The 22029-nt window shown below is 37.3% G+C and overlaps 1 protein-coding gene across 1 annotated transcript in view; it reads right to left on the bottom strand.

Moving 5' to 3' along the window:
- The window catches only part of LOC105443215 (inhibitor of nuclear factor kappa-B kinase subunit alpha-like), a 56067-nt gene that overhangs the window by 19624 nt on the left and 14414 nt on the right, over window positions 1–22029 (bottom strand). The window contains exons 2-6 of the mRNA XM_030979394.1: window positions 13564–13702; window positions 10248–10374; window positions 6508–6717; window positions 2987–3145; window positions 1806–1892 (exon numbers count right to left, since the gene is read on the bottom strand). Of these exons, the coding sequence (XP_030835254.1) occupies window positions 1806–1892; window positions 2987–3145; window positions 6508–6717; window positions 10248–10340 (549 nt within the window). The 5' untranslated portion in view covers window positions 10341–10374; window positions 13564–13702. The remainder of the gene's footprint in view (window positions 1–1805; window positions 1893–2986; window positions 3146–6507; window positions 6718–10247; window positions 10375–13563; window positions 13703–22029) is intronic.

Genomic DNA, 22029 nt, shown 5'->3' with positions numbered 1-22029 from the left:
AACTCGTCTTTTGTAAATTAATTGTCAGTTTATTAGCATTACACCAGTCTGAAACAATTTGAAGATTTGTGTTCACTTCAGTCATATCAATTTCTTTTTGCCCTTCAGGAAATGTATGGAATAAGTTTGAGTCATCCGCAAAGAGTCGAAAGTTAAAGTAACGTGTAGCAAATGGCATATCATTAATATAAAGTAGGAAAAGCGTTGGGCCTAGGACAGAGCCTTGCGGTACACCACATGTTAAAGGCAGCATGGGAGATGTTACATTTCCGTACTGTACAAATTGAAATCTTCTATAAAAATAGTCCTTAAACCACTGTAATGCTATTCCTCGTATTCCATAGTGTGAAAGTTTGCTGTATAAAATATCATGATTAATTGTATCAAATGCTTTCTTAAAGTCTACAAATATCCCAAGTGTGATTCTTCCCTCATCCATTGAATTCCTCAAAGTGTTAACTAAATTTATCATTGACAATTTTGTACTGTATTTTTTACGGAAGCCATACTGGTGCTCATATAATACATGATTTTTTTCAAGAAAGTCAAGAAGCCTATTATTTACAATTTTTTCAAAAACCTTCCCAAGAACAGGTAATACTGAAATAGGTCTATAATTTCCTGCTTCATCTTTAGGTCCTTTCTTATAAACAGGTGTCACTTTTGCTATTTTAAAGGCATCTGGGAATTTACCAGAGGTGAAAGACAGATTGAAAATAAATGTAAGGGGAGAAGTTACATAGTGCACAGCATCTTTTATCAGCTTGATTGGCATATTATCATACCCACTAGCTTTCTTTACATTCAAGGCTATTAAATGGTTGTTAACCTCAGTCTCAGTAACTGGTTTCCAGAAGAAAGATTTGTCTACACCATCGTCTAAAACTTTCTCTGTATTACGATTTGTGTTTGGTATGGCATTCGCCAAATTTGGACCAACATTAACAAAGAAGTCATTAAATGCATTTGCAATATCTTGTTCATTACACAGGGTTTCATTAGTACCAGTATCATTCACACACAATTTATCCACCACTGTTGGCTTAAACGAATTGTTTCCACCACTTAAAATCTCGTTTACAGTCTTCCATGTTTTGCTAGTATCACCCTTATTTTCAAGGAATATCCTACTATAGTAATTTCTCTTTGAGTTTCTGATTATTGTCGTTAACATATTCCTGTACTTCTTGTATGTTGTTAAATAGACAGGATTGTGGTTGGTGGCAAGAACCTGTGAATACATTGTATGTTTCTTTTTTATGGAATTCATTATAGCTTTTGTAATCCAAGGTTTCTTAGGTTCGTTCTTTCTCCTTTTACCGTGTTGAGCTACAACTGGTGCATGCTCATCACACACTTTATTTCTAGATTTTGCTGTCTATACGTATTACATAAAATTTGAATAATTTGGATGAGAAGCTTTTTATAAGAAATTGAGTATCTTTGCCTCAGATTCTAAATAAAATCCTGGCTTTAGCTCATGCTGCAATAATAATTGTGAACTTTAGGTCAGTCAGGAATCCCATGACTTTTACAAGCCAATTGCCTGTCTTAATATCAAGATATTTATGATTGGAATTTGAAATTTAAAAAACTGTCGGGAAAACCGTTTTCCCAACGGTTTTTATAACACTACAGTCTATTGGGGAAAATGAGTACCTGGTAAAACCAGTCACTCAAAGATTTGTAGTTTTTTGAGGCAGTTCATGATCATTTTTAAGTGCAATTTTTTTATGGCTTCAATATAACACCATATTACAGACACTGACAGCACGTAGGGCCGTGCATCTCAACTGGAAACTTACCATGTACTCCTTGGTGCCCACAAATGAGGTGGCAGGCTGGTTTTTACTGTCTTTGGCAAATCCTAGGTCGGTCAACTTGTACATGTTCTAGAAGGATCAAGGAATCGGAAATGAAATGTTATATGTGGGGCTGGAAGTAATAGTAAACATAAATGCAACTGTTATCGTAAGAGTTATACTATTGCCAACAAGTTTAATATTTTGTCATGATTTAGATAGTGCAGTGGGTTCTCCATTTAACATCCTATCTGAGGGATGAAGTCTTTTCCACTACAACCTAGCCTGTGTATATGGAGCAAGGGAAGGGGCACCTTAACAGAAAGCACAGGCTCAAAGGAAACCTAACCCCAAAGAATAAGTGTAGGTATTCTGAAAAACAAGATGAACTCCTGCCTTTTGATGTACAATGTATAAATCATTTATAAGAGATATATAAATTAAGATTTCTTGGCATGATGTACCATAATGAATTTTAGCATGACATGGGTGCAGCCATTTTCTTGAAAATATAACGTACCAGGCAAAGCTGTACTTATCATGCACCCAGCTTTAATTGGAAAGACTTTTTAATTCAATAACAAAACCAAGTAGCGGAGAAGGTAAAAATTACATTTTGTGAAAGATATATTATAGGATAACAATAACTCATTTATTTAAAAATACTAAAATATAGCGGTTGAAAATTTATGTGAAACCTTCACCTCAAAACAGCACCAACTTATTTATTTGCGTTCTGCCAATTGGAGTACAAAGGTTAATAATAACAGGTGAATGAAATGCTTCAACAACACAAACACCTGGGAAGCAAGCATCCATATATTTGAATACATTTAGTTGATAAACGACTTCGCATAGTACGCCATGCTATCAAGAAAATGGCGATGCCCATTTCTTGCTGAGAAACTGTATTCTTGGTTTATGCCTTTATTATCCACTTTGGTGGAAAATCTTGTAGATTGATGGGCCAGAAAGCAATAAATATCTCAGAACAAATAAAATTATTTCTTGGAGTTAGGATTCCTTTAAGTCATCTGCCTTGGCTGGGTTCAAACTCACTGTCTTTGGTTCGACAGGCAGGCACTTTACCGACTGAGCCAACTTGTCTCATCAGGTTTTACTTCACCTGGATTGAGAGTGGCAAATGCGGACAAGATGACCTGACCCCTGACCCGACTTCTCACCTGTCCCTTCCAATCTTGCACCATGATGTTCTCTGGTTTGATGTCCCTATGGATGATGTCAGACTTGTGTAGGTATTCCATCGCTGAGGCTATATGCTTGGAAAGTAACAGAATCTCTGCTTCAGGTAGACCACACATATTCGGTAGCTCGGATAATTTCTGGGGAAGACAGACACAAGCGCAAATGGATTTTCATTATTAGTATATACAGTTATTGGAACCGCACATGAAAAAACAGATGTATGTCCTCACCAACTGAGTACCTTATTGCATTAGCATTGCATGTTTTCATATAATAGCCCATCGAAACCCTTCTTTTCATGGTGTTGCTTGGGGATTTCTGACAAAGCAACTGCTTAAAATGGACTTGAATTTTGTGAGTAAGCATTGTATAAAAACATGCAATGCTATTGTGAACATGTCGCCAGTTGATGGAAAGGGACATACCAATGTCTTTAGTTCATTTAGCTGACTGACGAATGACTGATGAATGACTGATGAATGACTGATGAATGACTGGCATGATGATGTCACAAAAGTCATTTGCTTTTGGAGGTTTTTGTTTAGGGGTGGAGCTTAGCAGGTAGAACAAAAGTAATATAAAAAACTAGCAGGACCCGCGGAAATCCGCGGGATTCTAGAGGGGGGCGGGGGGTGTAAATAGATATATAGAGACTGTCTAAATTAAAACCACCAAGAACTTTATTTGCCATTTAGGCCATTAAAAAAATATACATGTTTAGCGTCCCCGCCCGCTTCCTTTTTGGGGGCCACCCCCTATTTTTTTTTATTTATTTATTTTTTTAAATTTTTTTAAATTTTTTTTTGAAAGAAAAAAAATGTATTTCTGATTTTAAAAAAGAAAAAAAAAAATTGTCGGCCGCCATCTTGAAAAATAGCCTGGATGTCAGGGAAAATGTACGGAGCGGCCATTTTGAAAGAAAAAAAGGGCCTCCTCTTTCCCATTTTTCAAAAAAACAGGACGCTAAACCTGTTTTTTTTTTTAATTTGGCCTTATATAAAAAAATAAAAAACGATCCAACTGTACCGGTAGTTATTCTTTAAGCCACTGGAACTGCGTAGAGTTCCGTAGTGTGGCGTACTGACTACGCACAAATTAGGCTGCGTATTAATGGGAAAATAGTCCCTGCGTAGGTTATGCGTAGGCTGGTGTACAGGTTTGCTTATGGTTGCTTACTGTGTGGAAAGCTTTTACTGCTTTGTCAATCTGGCGTAGGGTTGCGTACTGTTGCATAGTCATGTAGCGTACGTGGTAGCGTTGCATAAAAAGGCGTACTTTCTGCGTCAAGTTTCTACGCCGAAAGTACGCGAAAAAAATTAAACATGTTGAATTGTTTTCGTTCATGTTGCGTACCCCTTTCCGTCCCTCAGCATATAGTAACGTAGGCCAGCGTAGTTGGTACGCAACACTACGCAACTCTACGTATTTACCCCCATGCCAATTAGTGACCCGCAAGTGTCACAAATAAAGTATTAAAAATATGCTCATCTGACCCTAATTAAACGCCTAAAACCCCGAGCTTTCGGGGGTTTATGGCCCCTTGAAACCCGTGGACCCCACGCCTATATTACATATACACTCAACTCACTGCGATCTAATCTCCCCCCCCCCCCCCAACTTTGAAGAACGTAACCCCCGAGCTTTTGGGGGTTTATGGCCCCTTGAAACCCGTGGACCCCACGCCTATACTATATATACACTCAACTCAGGACCCGCGGAAATCTGCGGGATTCTAGAGGGGGAGGCAGGCAAAAAATTAAGTTTTTCATTTCGGGGGCTCCATTTGAAATTTTCGGGAAATTTTTGGGGGCTACTTTTTCAACTCTCGGGGGCTCTTTTTTCTGGGGCTACTTTTTCATTAATTGATAAAAGGATAGGCCTACAGTTTGTTGAGATTTGTTTAGTAGGCTAAGGTTTCAGGCTTCCTACTTCATAATTGCCTATTTAAAAAAAAAAAAAAAAAAAAATTCTAGTTCAATAACCAAGTTTTCATGCATTGATTTGATGCAAGAACTGTAACATAATAGACCCTAGATTGTGATTATTTCTGACCATGAATTGCGATAATCATTTTTCAAAGTAAAATTTTCACAAGAAAATCAGACAGTCGTTTCTTTTTGCTGGGGCTACTTTTTCATTAATTGATAAAAGGATAGGCCTACACTTTGTTGAGATCTGTTTAGTAGGCTAAGGTTTCAGGATTCCTAGAGTCTACTTCATAATTGCCTATTTAGAAAAAAAACATTTTTCTAGTTCAATAACTAAGTTTTCATGCATTGATTTGATGCAAGAACTGTAACATAATAGACCCTAGATTGTGATTATTTCTGACCATGAATTTCGAAAATCATTTTTCAAAGTAAAATTTTCAAAAGGAAATCAGACAGTCGTTTAAAAACGTAGACATTAGTAATACTTTTACTAATTCTAAGCTCAGGTTTCGCAAATCTATTCACGAAACTATATTGAAATCGCAGCAATAATGATGCAAACCAACAGATAACAATTTCAAAGTGTCAAATCTCTTTGATTCGAGCTCAGCTTGCAACTCAGCTCATCTCACACACACTACACAGTGGCAATGCACTGTATTGTATACGTGTCAGTTACGGTGATTTTGTCTGATTTTCTTTACTTTGAAGAATAGATTATCAAAATTACGTAAACATGGCAAGAACATCACAAAATAGGCTTTAATTTCATACCTCTATTTATGGAAACTTTATAATATTGCAGCAATCGTGAATTCGTGATGGAAATTGATTGCAGTTTCGCGATGTTTAGTGGTTCATGGTCTAGATTCAGCTTCTACCAAAACAAAATCGACCGCCAAAAACTCGAGCCCTACGCTCCGTCTCGATCTCGCAACTGCGAAAATGTACGTGTTTTGGCGTACTTGCGTGCGACATGGTAAGCCAGGTAAGGTATGGAATATGGTTCGAGTTTTTTTACGACCGATTTTTGTGTATACAATTTTATACGGATAGTCATCGGTCGTGTGTCTACGGATGTCATGTTGAATATCCATGAGGTATCTCTGTCGTCACGCATATCCTGCATTATGCATGTCGCGTCTGTTTTCGCCCTGGACGTCGACACGGAGGAGGACCTCGGGCGGAGTATAGCCAATTCCACAGAGTAGACTCTCCCGCGGACGATGGCACCGGGCACGGGTGCCCCGAGGGCAGGGTTCAGGAGGAGATAGCCGCACCAACTTGGGTCGGCGATCTCATTAAAAAACAATAGAATACAAAGACTCGCCGAGACGTCGCGCCCCCCGCGGAGCCTTAGCGTATTACTTATATAGAAGATGGTATTAATAACTGACATAAATGTACATCAAAAAGTCAAAAGATATATGATGTTTGCATTATTACAGATCAATAAAAGTCAACATGAATTTGTGATTTAGTCACCCTTCAACATGTACAGGGCTTAAATCATCACTTTTTCTCTCATTTAAAAAAATAATTAATCTAAACTTGTTGATTCTACTAACCTTTCGGAGGTCCCCTCTTGAGCAGAATTCCATCGCCAAGCACGGGGGCTCGTTGGGTTTGGCTTCGAGCTCCGGGGGTACAGGACGCCCCTGGACGATGTTGGGGTGTTCCAGGTTGCGCATGAACTCTACCTCGTCTCGCCATCTCTTTAGGTTGTCGAGCTGTAAAATGCTCTTGCACCTTTTGAGGGCTATGTACTCAGAGGTTTCCTGTATGGAAGGAAAACAACAATACATCAAACCAAACCTGTACACGAGAACTGCTCAAGGAGAACAAGAGACAAATGGTCTATACAGACGTTTGTTAGATACCTGTTCCTTAAAGCCTGTCTGCAATAGTTTGGCCAGGAGGAATTAGACCTCCCTGCCTCACATAGAGGGCGCAAGTAGCTACAAGAAGTGCAGGCCCGCTTTGAGTGGTGACCCAACATTAAGCATTGGGGTTTACTCCATCAAAAGTACATGTGTAGGAATTGATTTAGGGTAGCAACTGGGTTTGGGTTAGGTGCAGGGCTAGGTGCAGGGTTAGGATTTTCTTTCATTTTATCTCTTAAAAGACACTGATAGACTACTTGTCATGATGTCATACGAAGCAACATATTAAAACTAGCTTAAGAAGTATTAAAGTATAAATACAACTGTAGTCAAATTACATCAGTATTTATTAGAAATCCAGAATTACTTAAAAAGCATGCCTTGTTACAGTACATGAAATCATACTATAAACTGCCAAATGTAGACATTATTGAAGAAGAATCCGACAGGTACTTTTAGAAAAGCATGCCTTGTTGCAGAAAATCAAAGTTCTTTTTTAAATCAAATTCATGTTTCTATTAAATGTAATCATTCAACATAGACAGATATAAAACCAAACTGAAAAATTTCATTCCAATCTCCTCATTTTGCTCCCAGAACGACCCTTTATCTGCAAATGGTACGCGTAAGTGATGGAAACAAAACAGAAACTGAAATAACCGGAAGGTCAACACTCTCTGAAGTACGCACATGACCATAAATATACCTATCACATTAAATCGGAAGTCTCAGTTTCAGTGACTACAATTCTGGGGGGTGTTTCACAAAGATCCCGAGTCAAACTCAACTCTAGGTTGGACTTGAACGTTATGGAGAACCATTTGTAGCCTTAAAATAAAATATATTCAAAAGCAAAAATTCAAGTATTTTAAACTTTTCATAAATTCCACATCAAGAACATGAAATCTCCTTGATAAATAGAAAATATGAATGCTTTGAATCAACAATTTATGCCTTATTATAACTTTTACAAAATATTTTCAAAGATGCCAACCACTTTCCATTATTGTGAAGTCCGACTTAGAGATAAGTTCAACTTAGGATCTTTGTGAAGCAACCCCCCCCCCCCCCTCCTTATCGTGGAATGCCTTACAAGGAAATAATCATAATTCACGGCATCGTGTGAGTGGTCAGAGGGATATCCTGCTCAATTGAGCATCGCAGACAAATAAATAATTAACTTCAATATGAATGACTGCTGAATTTACTATTCCCATAGTCAAAGGAAAACTTGATCGGATCACTTCCTGTAGATTAGATAGGATTTCAATGACACCAAGTTTTCTGAATGAAATGGAATTCTCCAGTCATGAGATCTCAAAGTCAACTGCAAGTATATCTCATGGCTGAAATTTTCCAATATTGGTTATATTGGTCATTATCAGTATTATAAGGATACAATATCACAGCTGTACATATACTTTTAGAATAGTTTAGATATTAAAGTTTTGCATAATTCTATATCTTATCAATTCTAGCTTAGTATGTATTCTTGTATGCATTATTTAATAATTGTTTTATCATTGCTACAGGGTATGTAAATTATGTTATTGATATAATACTTTTTGGCATGCGTACGTATCAACGACCTCCTGCCAGCAGCACGGCGGATTTCAAAATACATACAAAAATAGAATGCATTGTATGATACATACAAGTAAAGGTGCCAGTTTATTTAAAAACCCTCCCACCCCCCCCCCCCCCCACACACACACACACACCACCACCACACACACCACATTTGCATGACATTGCACAAATTCTCACAGGAAGGAATGAACCTTTTTCCAAACAAAAGAATCAGAAATTAATGACTTCAACAGAAGGAATAACATGGTGTAATCCCCCCCCCCCCCCCCTTACATGACTCGGCAAATTTCTGATACCCGACCTTGAAACGTATACTCCAAATAAATCTGCTTTGTACAATAAAAAGGAGCTGTCTATAAAGGGGCTTTTTTTTTTCCTTGAAACACATTTCCCGTTTACATTGATACACAAGTAACCCTGTAAAGGCTCCAATTTATTTTAAACCTCTCCCACCCCCCCCCCCCCCCACACCACAAACAAATATTCCTGCATGACATTGCAACAAATTCTCACAGAAAGAAAGGAATGAGCCCTTTTCCGAACAAAAGAATCAGAAATTAATGACTTCAACAGAAGGAAGAAAATAGTATAATCCCCCCCCCCCCCTACATGACTAAGCAAATTTCTGATACCCGACCTTGTATACTCCAAAACAAAATCTACTAAAGTACCTGTCCAAAAAAGGGGGATTTTTGGTGGTTTTCCTTGGAAAAAGTAATCTGGTTACAAAGACCACCTACCTGTAAATACTACATTTATTTTAACAGTCTTTATATACAGGTTAAACCATATTACGATACTTTGTTGTCATGGTATTTACAGGGACAGTGCCTTACACTGCAGAATACACTGGGCTGATTGGGAGGAAGGAAACATAAGGTCAGGTCACCCTCTGATACCTCGTGGATGGCCTTCGATAGATGAACTACATCTATACACAGTCATAGTTATTTTGGTTCTCATTATCAAAATGCGATTCCTTAGTCACACTGCCAAACTGACTCTACATCAACACCAAACTGCCTAATCATCGACACCAAACCAACTCCACAACGACGCCAACCAGACACCACAACAAGGCCTAACTGACTCCTCGCCGACGCCAAACCGACTCCACATGCACCGACTCCAATCAACAGACTCTGCTTCAAACCGACCGACTTTACGCTATCACAGGTCAAGTAATTTTGTTTGGTCTGTTGTCGTTCCCATCGGTGTGAGTGTGCCAGAGGTACATCAGAACAGTCCAATCCACACCATTAATGCACCTACTGTAAACATGCTTGGTGCACTAACCCAGCAAGGAGTGAAAAGAAATGTATACGGGCTCTGTATAAGTAGTCCAACATCATTTTTTTGTTACCCGCACCAATCATTTGGTTTTCTTCTAATTTTTTTCATAGTTTGTCTTTGGTGCCAGGCAAGTATTTTTCTTTTTTTATGAGACGATGTTCACCTTGCACCGGATGTGATGTTCAAAACACTTGGCGAGATACCAAAGGGTCTACAGAGATTCAATATAAAAGAAGATTTTCATGGCTTGTTATCCTTTCGCTAATCTACATTTATAGCTAGAGTGTAGAGTGGCACCAAATAATCAATTAATCTTAAAGCCCCTCTGCACTAGTGTGGCCAAGAGGGATTAGACCCCCCTGCAAGGTCACTGGACAGATGGTTATCTGATCAAATCAGCTCTCAATTAACATAAGAAAAAGGGGACAATGGTCACCGATGAGGCATTGTTTGCTAAATAGAGGGCGCAAGTAGCTATAAGTAGTGCAGTGGGGCTTTAAGATTAATGGAAACAACATGGGATTTTGTATCAGTAAACTCACGCCCACGCCAAGTTGGTAGAGTAAGACTTCCCCGAAGGATCCTGATCCCAGCAGCTTCTTAAATTGCCACTGGTCGCCACTCGGTGACGGCATTTTGGCTTAGAATAATGATGAGCCAGATGAAATGCTGAAAGAAAATGAAAAGAAAGATGCATACTCAAGAAATGGAAATGGTCAAATAAATACAAGTTTACACATAATGTCATTCTTCACTGTAACCCTTGTATAACTCCCGGTATAACTGATAGGGGGTGTGCAGGTGGACCACTCGACCAGGGGATCCCCCTACTCTTATATGACTAGCATCACAGTGGGTTCTTAAAGTGCAAAGGTGGTGACTCTCCTCTACAAGGGGCTTCCATTTAACATCCTATCTGAGGGACAGAGTTTCTTTTTCCAGTATCATAGCCTGCGTCTATGAAACAGCGGACGGGCACTTAACACACAAGTCAGGCTTCAGACATCCATCTGGGTTGGATTCGAACCCATGAACTTTGGTTTAACAGGCATATGCTTTATCGACTGAGCCAACTGGCCTGTATGCGACAAAAGTTCTACACAGACTTTACTCACAGATGTTTACTGCGATGTTTACTGCATCATATACATAGAAGAGCTTATAGGGACTGCTGTTGTGCGCACTTTGTCTCTTCTTTGTTTACAACCATACTTGCCATCCACTTGCAAAATAATTGTGTTTTATTTCATTACGTAGCTGTGTATATTTTAATTTCATCCGCATCATGTATGAAAGAAGTTTCATCAATACTGCCTTACAAATATGAAATTGAATATAAATAATTAAGTTTTGGAAAAGAAATAATGGAAAAATAAGAACTAAGCCTACATCAAGTCAGATCTGAATAATCTATAAATATAGGTTACATACAAGTTGGGGGAATACCCTTCAACTAAAATGGATGACGTGGGCCTTCCCCAGTGTAACCTACATGTACATGTACTAGAGCAGCATACACATTACACAAACCACAATACATCTGCCCCCATCAAAACCATAACATGTATGTACTGTAGAAACAGCACACACTTTCTGAACCACATGTACACACAGACTACGCGTACATTGTAGATGTAGTAGTAGTAGTAGTAGTAGAACAAATCTACTCATAATCAACCGCAGCTCCGAAAACAAATACTGCATGTTATTGCATACATTTTTTAAAGGATGAATCGATCAGCCTTTCTACAAAATGTACCTTGAATGGCAACACTGCAATATTTCTTTTTCAATTTTTGTTCCTCACAATTTGGTGCTAAAAAATTACTTCTTTGTGTTAGTGTGTGTGTGGGGGGGGGGGGGGTCATAAGAAAAAATGAATTCTGTAATACTGCAAGATCTAAAGATTATATTGTCACTTAGTTTCTTTATAACAAGACTAAATATTGTCATTTGTGTGTTGACACAAGAAATATGCATTCAATTTGATTAAAGGGATCGTTTAACAATGTTAAATCTGAGATACACGGCCCTACGTGTTATCAGTGTCTGTGATATGGTGTAATATTGAAGCCCTAAAAAAATTGCACTTCAAAATGATCAAGAAGTGCCTCAAAAAAGTAAAAATCTTTGAGTGACCGGTTTTACCATACTCGTTTTCCCCAAAGACTGTAGTGTTATGAAAACCGTCAGGCGAACGTTTTTCAAAATTTGTAATTCCAATCATAAATATCTTGATAATCAGACAGGCGATCGGCTTGTAAAAGTCATGGGGTTCCTGACTGACCTAAAGGTTTATAATTATCATTGCATCATGAGCTAGATCCAGAATTTTGTTTCAGAATCTGAGACAAAGTTACCGGATCCCTTTAAACCCAACAAGCACTAAATCTGACACCCAACAAGGACTAATCTGACACAGGTAGTATATATACATGTATACAGTGCTCCACATGTTATTTTGTACTACATAGTGTAAGGGGGAATCCCCCTTTCAAACGAGGGGAATCCCCTAGCACTTAATTTAATTGCTGTAGGCATTTAAAGTACAGATTACATCATTATCTACCCTACATAACACACATACACAACAGACATGTAGCACAGTAGGTCCATGCATACATGAACATGTCATTTCAACTTTGAGCCCTTACTCCTTACAAAAACTGATGGTATTGCTATGCTTTAAAGGTATTACAAAAGTTTTGGCCTGGGGTCATGAATTTGGTTCAAATGAACATATGGGATTTTACAAGATTCAATGATCATTGTCGCGAATGAAATCGAGTCTAAAGTGATGAAATTGTGAATAATAAACTTGTTGTGTTGTATAGTGCCCTCTCAGGACTGATATTACTTTAGCTCGGTTCAAAACAATGTTTCCCTACTACAATCGACCGATTTGCTATTTCCGTTTGGAAATTATATATCAGAACTGCATATTGTGAGATTTTCATGGTCACAGCTACCATGGAATGGCCTTTGAAATTTGAAATTTACCGGGAGCACCGGTAAATTTTGGATTGTTCAATTTCTCGAAAACAAAAGTGTTTTAGGGGCTAAATTTGTTAGTGCTTATGATACACCCAGATGGGTATCCAAATATATCAACATTTTAAAGAATTACTATCCATCCAATTTTCAAAATTTCCCAAAACTTTGCATTACCTTTAAAGACTGTCAATACTACTGGGCCAGAAGGGATTAGACCACACAGCGAGGTCACTGACAGGTGGCTATCTCATTAACTCAACTCTCAACTAACATAAGAAAAAGAGGATCATGGGGGACCATGCAACAGGCACCGATTGGGGAAGTTTTCTATATAGAGGGAGCAAGTAGCTACAAGTAGGACAGTGGGGCTTTAATTCATTACCCTACATATATACGCCTACAAATGTACTGTCCATGTAAGTCACTTCTAGGAGACTAGGACATGATCTTTTTAACGGTGAAATTGATCAGCTTTCGTTCATCAAATTGGCATCAAATTTTTGTTAGTATTGCCAATTTTCTTCAGAATCAAACGGTCATGTAAAGATGTACATGAATCAAAATAAAATTATACAAGCTACATGTAGGAAAGACAATTTTCATGGAAAACCAGAGACTAGATGATTTCAAACAGCTTGCCAATTTACAATTTAAAGGATTTTTTTTCCTTTCAAAAATACTTGGCATGCTCTGTTTTAGTGTTCTGTAAGTCTACTACATTGTACAATGTACATGTATCATGAACACAACATTGGCAGTTCTCCACATACACACACACACACATGAATGTATAGATCCTATTACCATATCACATTAAGTGTGTATACTATAAATAGATCATTTACACTACAAGTACATACATACCTGTTTATCTATAGAGGAAACTGTGTATTCTGTGGTCAATGTTGTTGCTACAGTTCGGTGCTACTGAGCTCTGGAAGCTACATGTATATATAGGCCCACTTCCAAATCTTGTGTATGAACCAAACAGATCACAAGCATCCTGTAATAAAATATAAAAGAGAACAGGAAAGAAATCAGGTGATTGCTTTCTTTTTGTTTATATACAGGTTGGATTAGGTATAAAATATCCTCTGACTTTAAACTTGACGCAAACTTAAAACTCCAGTTGCAAACTATGATTTCCACATTCCACTGACATGTATTTATGATCATGCAATATACCAATGTGGAGTGGAATTTATGATCACTATTTTTGTGTACAAATTGAGTTGTTTATTTTGTTGGTTGCATTTTGACATTTTCATTTACAGTGGTTCAATTAAAACCCTTTCAAGATTTATTTGAGGGCTAAATTGATCACATATTGTTCTTCAAATTGGCAATAATAATCATATTTTGTTCTTTACTTCAATATTAAAATAAATGAAATATCTCTGAAAAACAATATCCATGGACGACAAACCTGTAGTTGAAAAGTCAAAAAATATGGCCAATTTGACCCAATAGCAATGATTTTAAATCTCTAAATGTGTTGCCAATTTAATGATTTTATTTATTTTTTATTTTTTTATTTTTTATTTTTTGTTGTAATTCCTAGCATCAAAAACATTATAGTCATAAATTAAAAATGGATGGGGTGTGTGGAGAAATTTTGCCTGATCTATTTAGGGCTCTGAATCACGAGTTCTTGAGTCGAACGACAAAATGTGGAATGATTGTCGTGAAAGAGTTAAACTGTATATCATAGTAACAGCGACAGATAAAAATAATAATTGCCAAGAGACAGAGCTGATCCACTCAAACCTTTTATTTAACAAAAGTCTGAACTAATATGGGTCAATGTATAGAGCATTTAAAAAAAGGTCAATTGTGAAATAGTACTGAGCAGCACATGAAATTCTCAGTACCGTATTTGATAGGTTTTGACAAAAACATTTCCTGTTTTTGCTGTTAATAATTTCTGTCAAGTGCTCATGACATTGAAACAATATCTCAAATGTTTTGATAACCTCTCACTAGTATGCTCCCCCTTATAAAAAAAGAACCATGGTAACCCATGTTTTTTTGGTCCAAATTACCATTCACCATGGTAACCATGGTAATCATGGTATCAAACAATGATAATTTCTGACAATTTCATTGTTTAATACCATGGTTACCATGGTGGATGGTAATTTGGACAAACAAAAACATGGTTATCACGGTGCTGGTCGGCCCTGAATATTTGCGATCGTAAAAAAGAAAATAGAATCCGATGTGACAGGAATACACAATATCACACTTTTCATACCACATAACAATATGATCAACATTAAGGCAAGACGTTTGCATGTTGTACAGTCAAACCTGCTTTAGCGACCACCTGTATAGAAAGACCACCTGTCTACAAAAAAAAAAATTGTTTACCTTGAAAATGGTTTCTCATTGAAACATGTTCTAAAGGAACCTGCACATAAAGACCACCTGCCTTTAAAGACCACTTTTCTTGGCTCCTTAGGGTGGTCTTTAAATACAAGTTTCACTGTACCAGTAATTAGGAAAGTAAATTTAGTTACCGTATTTGCCGGCGTAAAGGCCGCAGTATTTTTGGAAGAGAAAATATCAAAAAGTTGGGGTGCGGCCTTTGCGGCGAAAGAGTACAAAAATTTTAAAAATCTCAAGTCAAACCATGAAAGACAGCACGAATTTGTACATATGGGACAATAATGAAAGGTGAAGGACATTTCTAGAATAACTGTCTAGAATAACACATGTCTTACCGACAATTATGTGTTATATTTTTTAAATGAAGGGGAAAGTTTTGTCAATCTCGTAAAAAAAATTCATAACTTACATTTTGTGCCAACCAAACTCTACTGGTAGATCTAGATTTAAGTTTTTGCCATAGCTAAAGCAACCTCAATCCTCTCGGCTCGTGAAAGCAAAGCTATGGCGCAATCATAGAGCTATATGGGTGCAATACATGAGAAAATGCTGCAAGAGAAATCATCAGGGTCGGGATGGCCGAGCGGTCTAAGGCGGTGGCAGTCTACATTTGTACGCGTGGGTTCATATCCTACCTCCGACAATTTTTTTTTTAAATGTCAAAATCGGGGTGCGGCCTATGCGGCACTGCGGCTACATATATGCATAAGACATGTACAATTAGTGCTTGGGTAAGTAACTGTTATATGTACATAGTACATGTACGAGAAAAGGGTAATGTAGGTTTGGTACATCGGCAAGTACATGTTCTGTACATTCAACTTCTAAGATTCACACATCCTTCTAATTACGATCCCTCATAAAAAACTAAGCCATATGCAGAGGTTATGGGACATGTCGAAACACCTCCTGCAGAGGAGTGCTATACAAAACTAGAATTATTATTATTATCATTAGTATTAGTAGTAGTACTAGTAGTAGTATTATCATTATCATTAAATCATTTTTATCATTCTTATTTTTATTAGTCTTATGATAATACTAATAATTTTTATCGTCATCCTCATCATCATCATCATCATCATCATCATCATTATTATTATCATTATCATTATTAGTATAATCAATTATTATCAATTGAATACAAGAACAACATTCACTGTTCTTTCATCCAGAAGCCCCAAGTTACACACTTGTCACGTAACGGATGGTTTTGGTGAATACAATGTCAATCCCAATGTTACACCGACACAAACATTGTTTTCATCCTATAGTATAATTAACAGCTTTCTGGACTCTAGACACTCAACATACAGACAAAAAATACCAGACAAAAACTTTTTACATCACCGGAACGAAAACAAACGATAGAAGCCATAGAAGAAGAGAAAATGAAACTCAAATGTGCATGTACTCGCCGACTGCAAAGCTCCTTAACTGCACAGTAATACATAGTAGGTCTACTTGTACTGTAAGGTAGGCAAGTCTGGTGTTTTGGCAATTAATTAAGCGTGAAGAGACAGATAATTTTAGTTTTGATAATGAGGTGTACATCTCAGGACCCATTAAAGAAAAGAAAATACGCAAGAGCAGTTATCAAGAAACCTCAAAGAGACCTACATATATGACAAAATTATAGAGATATATACATATAGAGAGAGAGAGAGAAATTGCCACAAAAAACTGTAATTACTACAGTAGATTTAAAATAAAATCTATTTCAAGAACAACAGCAAAATACACTGAGAGGCTGCCAAATCAGACAACCGTACATGTATAGTAAAAGGTATTTTAAAATCTAATAAAATCTTAAATGGTAAGATTCATCAAATGACTTTTCTTCCTCTTATCCTATGCTTATTCTTATCCTATAAAACATTGGTAAATACATGTAGTTCATCACAGAAGCATAGTTATCATTTGATATCAAACTTACGATCGGCTATCTTGGAACGATGGTTCACCTCAAACTTCCTCGCCCAAAATACGGACGAACTTATGGGGGAAAAAAGGTGCTCCTGTGCAGACCAGGTCTCAAGTTTGGAATGAGATTCTCTTCTCTTTGTTTGCCGGTAGTTTATACTTGTTCAAGTGCATGATAAAGTGAGAGACGCAATTGTTGGGAAATTTACCGGACTTGGTATACTGCCAAAGTTTAAAAGTTTACATCTGCTGCAGATGACAATGAACCAGGCTGCGATGAACTTTTTATTTCCCAAATGGAAATATCTCAATCACGCTCTATAAAAGTGATGAAAATTAGCTCCCAAGGTTCTGTGATCTCTCGAGGTCGAAGTTCAACATTTTGTTGTTTAACAAATTAATTATAAATGCATTACGTCGTAGAAATCATATATCAGTTATATTTGTTAGTTACCATAGCAACCATTGTGTGTACAACTTGCATCTCCCAAAAAAAACTTTGATGCAAGTTGTATCATTTTTAATTAAAACTAATTTGGTGGACTAATGTGGCTGTAACAATGATTACTATGGTAACTTACAAGTATACATGTATACACACTCATAGGGAATTTTACATTTAAATTCTCATAGCTTGATTCTGATGGGTTGATTCCTGATAGAATGTAGATTCTTTGTTCCTTATCTCGGTTTTCCTTTTTTATTTGTAGGCACATCATTTGAAGATGGGAATGCATCAGTGTTGTTAATTATTATTTAATACAAACAGTGGTTACTATGGGAACTAACAAATATACATGTAAACATTCACAGGGAATCTTACATTTATCATAGGGAATTTCCATTGCCATTCGAAATCGCAATAGAAATGCACCAATCTTTTTTAAAGAGAAGGTCGAGTTCTGGGAAGAAGTGAAAAATAATTTACGAGCATTATCATTCTTATTATGCAAGTGTGGAAGAACATCAGATAAGACATGTTCCCTGAAAAGCATGGCTCTTCAAATACCTTCATATTCTAAATATGGCATGAAACATCGTAAAAATCTAGGGTAGGATTTTTAAGCCACATGTTTGTGTAGTCCCATATACATCTTTATGTGTACAGTGCTTGTAACTTTACCAAGACTGGGCCAAGTTTCTTATCATTTTGATGACTCCAGAACCTTGCAGTACACACCAATATATGCTATATAGATAATCAACCTATTCTGATTGATTCCACACCGTTGCTTTCACAATGCAATTGTATGAACAACACTCAACTTTATCTTTAAACTATCATAGCTTGATCCTGATGCTTGATTCTGATGGGTTGATTCCTGATAGAATGTAGATTCTTTGTTCCTTACCTTGGCTTTCCTTTTTTATTTGTTCCATTTGAAGATGGGAATGCATCAGTGCTGTTAATTATTATTTAATACAAACAGTGGTTACTATGGAAACTAACAAATATACATGTAAACACTCACAGGGAATTTCCATTGAAAATGGCAATGAAAATGCACCACCTTTTTGAAGTGCCTTATCACAAAATATTTCATCCACCTGTTATGAATAATTGTATATCAATAGTCAGAATGCGAATTGCACACATTAATTGGGAGTGTCGTGGTCGAGTGGTTTAAGGCGCTTGACTGGAGATGCGAAGGTCGAGGGTTCAAATCCAGACACGGCACTAATATACTTTGGCAAGATATTTCCCTGCACTTGCTACTCTCCACCAAGGTGTTAAATGTGTACCCGGTAGGGTGCGAAAGTTAATATGGTTGGATGGGCAAGCGTGCGCTTGTAAAATGGCGACTGGCTGAAATGCTCCTAAAGGGAGTGGAAAATGTGCATATGGTACATTGGATGTGGGTAAGCCTGAATCCTATGACCGGGGTAATAATATATCTGTAAAAGTGTAAAGCGCTTCGGTACATCGTTGTATCAATGTATTGGGTGCTATATAAAAGCGGAATTGTTGCTAGGTAATGAAAATAATAATAATAATAAAAACAGTGCTTATAAAGCGCTTACAACCGAAGTCTCTAAGCGCTAGGAAAAAAATCATAGCTTTACCTAACAACACATAATGTATAAAATTCAAATTCTGAACAAAATCCGGACAAGAAAATACAATGTAAGATTCATCTCTACTTAATAGCCTCATACACTGTACATGTACATACATTGTACCACATGTCAAATTGCAATTCAATCCATCATATCAACTGTTTTCAGTGCTTGTAATTAATTAATATAATACCCATAGAGCATGTATACAGTGTAATACCCTACACTCTAGCTGGGTTTCCTTTCAAAATATCACATTTCATACAGCACAAGCACATTGTTGTAAATTAATTGCACATTAATACTCATGAATAGCTTTGCACAATGTAGTACTCTTTCAGTGAGTGTAAATGCATCACACAGTAGTTTTTCGCCAACACACATACTGTCATGTGTGGGCAAAATCACATGAGCTTTGAAGTCAATTACATAGATACATGTACATCTGTTCTACATGTAGATCATTCTGTGTAAAAAGCAATAAAAGTCTTTATGCTTGTTTAATTTGTTTTTGTTTTTGTTTTTGTCTTTTGTTTTTTTAAACAGTGCCTACCGTAAGTCTGAGGCAAAAATACTGTTAAACAGGCTAGCTAGCCACAATGCTTCACTGCTTGTCAATATTCCAAAAATACAACACACACAAATGCGCGATGTATAGAATGTGTATGTAGGCCTCCACGTATTAATGTATGCAAGGCCTCTTTGAGATACGATGTGGAAAAACATCAGATTTCTTACTTTACATTTTCAATCTTATAACACTGAGCTATCATTGTGAATACACATACATGTAGGACTTCTGTTGCTAGTAATTGCCATTCATAACATGAAGGAAAAAACAAAGAAAATGCATCAATTAGTTTGCGGCGGTTTACCGCGTTATATCTGAATGAGCCTTAATGGGCAAGACTTGAAGTTAAGAGCACACATATCAATTAAGTCTACATTAAGAGTTCTTTTGTACACAATATATTGAACAGGGGCATGTAAACTGATACAAATGCACATGAGCAGTACATAGATCTAAACTTGAATTGATGGCATGTGTAACATTGTGCATAAGTGTGAAAAATTATCTGACAATTGCATCCACAGTACAATAACCCCCCTCCACGACCGCAGTGACACATGCGCCCCGTTTCATCAAGAGTTTATATTAATCCAGGCTGTCACACATGATTAGGGGCTTTATCCATTGTTTGAATATTTCTCAGTTATATCTTAAAATGGTTCTTGTCCAGCACCCCCCCCCCTCCATATTACCTGTATCCCGTATTATAGTTTGAGTATTGTATTGTACAGCTACATGTAGAAGGGCCACAACATTTATCTATATGTATCGTATATTTTAGCAGAAACTTCATACTATTACTGCTACAGGTAAATATGAGCCTGAAAATGTATGTGGCAAAGGAAGAAAAATGATAGAAACTGATAAAAGCTGCATGGGATCCCCCTTCACCCTTGTGAGTTCATTAGGGACTTTGTATGATTGACCTAGATTCAATAACAATCTTTCCCCAAAAATACACACAATGAAAACAAAAGAACATCCCCCCCCCAAAAAAAAAGTGATGGAAATTGGCATAGAGAAAAGTACTTGCTAGACTATGTACATAGATATGCATCTGAATTGGGAGATCCCCCTTTCACCCTTATGAGGTCATTACTCAAGATAACCTTAGAGACTTACATGTAGACCCCGTTTACAGTCAGAAAAGGGCCATAGCCAGGCCTACTCGGCCCGCAATTTTGTGCGTTTACAGTGGCAGGCTCGGTCGCGGCCTAAATTGTAACCTTTCAATATTTTGTCGTAGTGGTGCTCCACATGTAAACAAACGATTATTTGGGAGGCGCGCCAGGGGTCACAGTGCAGATCCAGTCGCGGATATTGGCAGTGAATCTTTTCCCCAATTTCCTATACACGGCGAACTTTCACTTTCGGGGTAACAGTTGGCCGCGCATTTGGCCCTGCGTGCGTTTACAGTGAGAAAAGCCCGGGCCGAGCCGCAGCCGAGACTACCTCCAGAACAGGGCTAAATGTGTGGCTAGTTTGGCCTTTTGAGCGTTTACAGTGCTAGGCCGTAAACTGTAAACGGGGTCCTACTAACATTGACCTGAATTCCATCTTTTTCTTTCAAGAATGAAACTAACACATGTAAGAAAACACGACAAGACAAAACAAATCAAAATTTTAAATAATTGAAACTAATGGAAATTGGCACAGAGAATATACATATATATGTACTGGTACATGGACATGCATCTGTATTGGGGATCCCCCTTTCACTCTTTGTGAGATCATTAACCACAACAGCCTAAGGGACTTACTGAGATTGACCTGGATTCCATCTTTATTTTTCAAAAATGAAAAAACAAACAAAACAAAACAAATCAAAATGTAAAAATAATTCGGACTGATGGAAATTGGCACAGAGAAATGTACTGGCTACTAAGGCTGTGCATAACAGTGTCATGAGGTACCCGAGTACACTCCCAGGCTTACAAGCGAATACTCGAATATTCGGACGCCATGTTTTTTTATAATTTTTTGAATTTTTTTGAATTTTTTTTTTTTTATTGATTTTTTTTTTTTTTTTTGCCACCACCTTACCACTGGTTCAACAACAACATTAGTATCCCAGGTCTGTCGCCGAAATCGCATGCAACTTTACTTCGAGTTGCAGTTGAAGGCGCCGATTTAATAATAATAATAACAGTAAACAATGCTGTTTTAAAAACCAAAGATGGCAGAATAATCCATTTTCCTCCAAGTCCAAACAGAAATCTGGACATTTGGTTCCAGTTTCTGAGTGGTGAGTTTGACAGTACTTGAGTTTGGAAACATTTTTACCGACGGCACCATGCCAGCGGCCGCCGCTCTCCCTGGTACGGGTAAGCGTCAGCCTGGACGATTTTTTTTGTTTTTTGTTTTTTGCGGCTGAATAATCGAGCACGAGA

The sequence above is a fragment of the Strongylocentrotus purpuratus genome, unplaced genomic scaffold (genome assembly GCF_000002235.5).
Source record: "Strongylocentrotus purpuratus isolate Spur 01 unplaced genomic scaffold, Spur_5.0 spur5_scaffold_10, whole genome shotgun sequence".
NCBI lineage: Eukaryota > Metazoa > Echinodermata > Echinoidea > Camarodonta > Strongylocentrotidae > Strongylocentrotus > Strongylocentrotus purpuratus.
The sequence above is the reverse complement of the archived record's forward strand: the minus strand, read 5'-3'. Positions and strand labels throughout refer to the sequence as shown.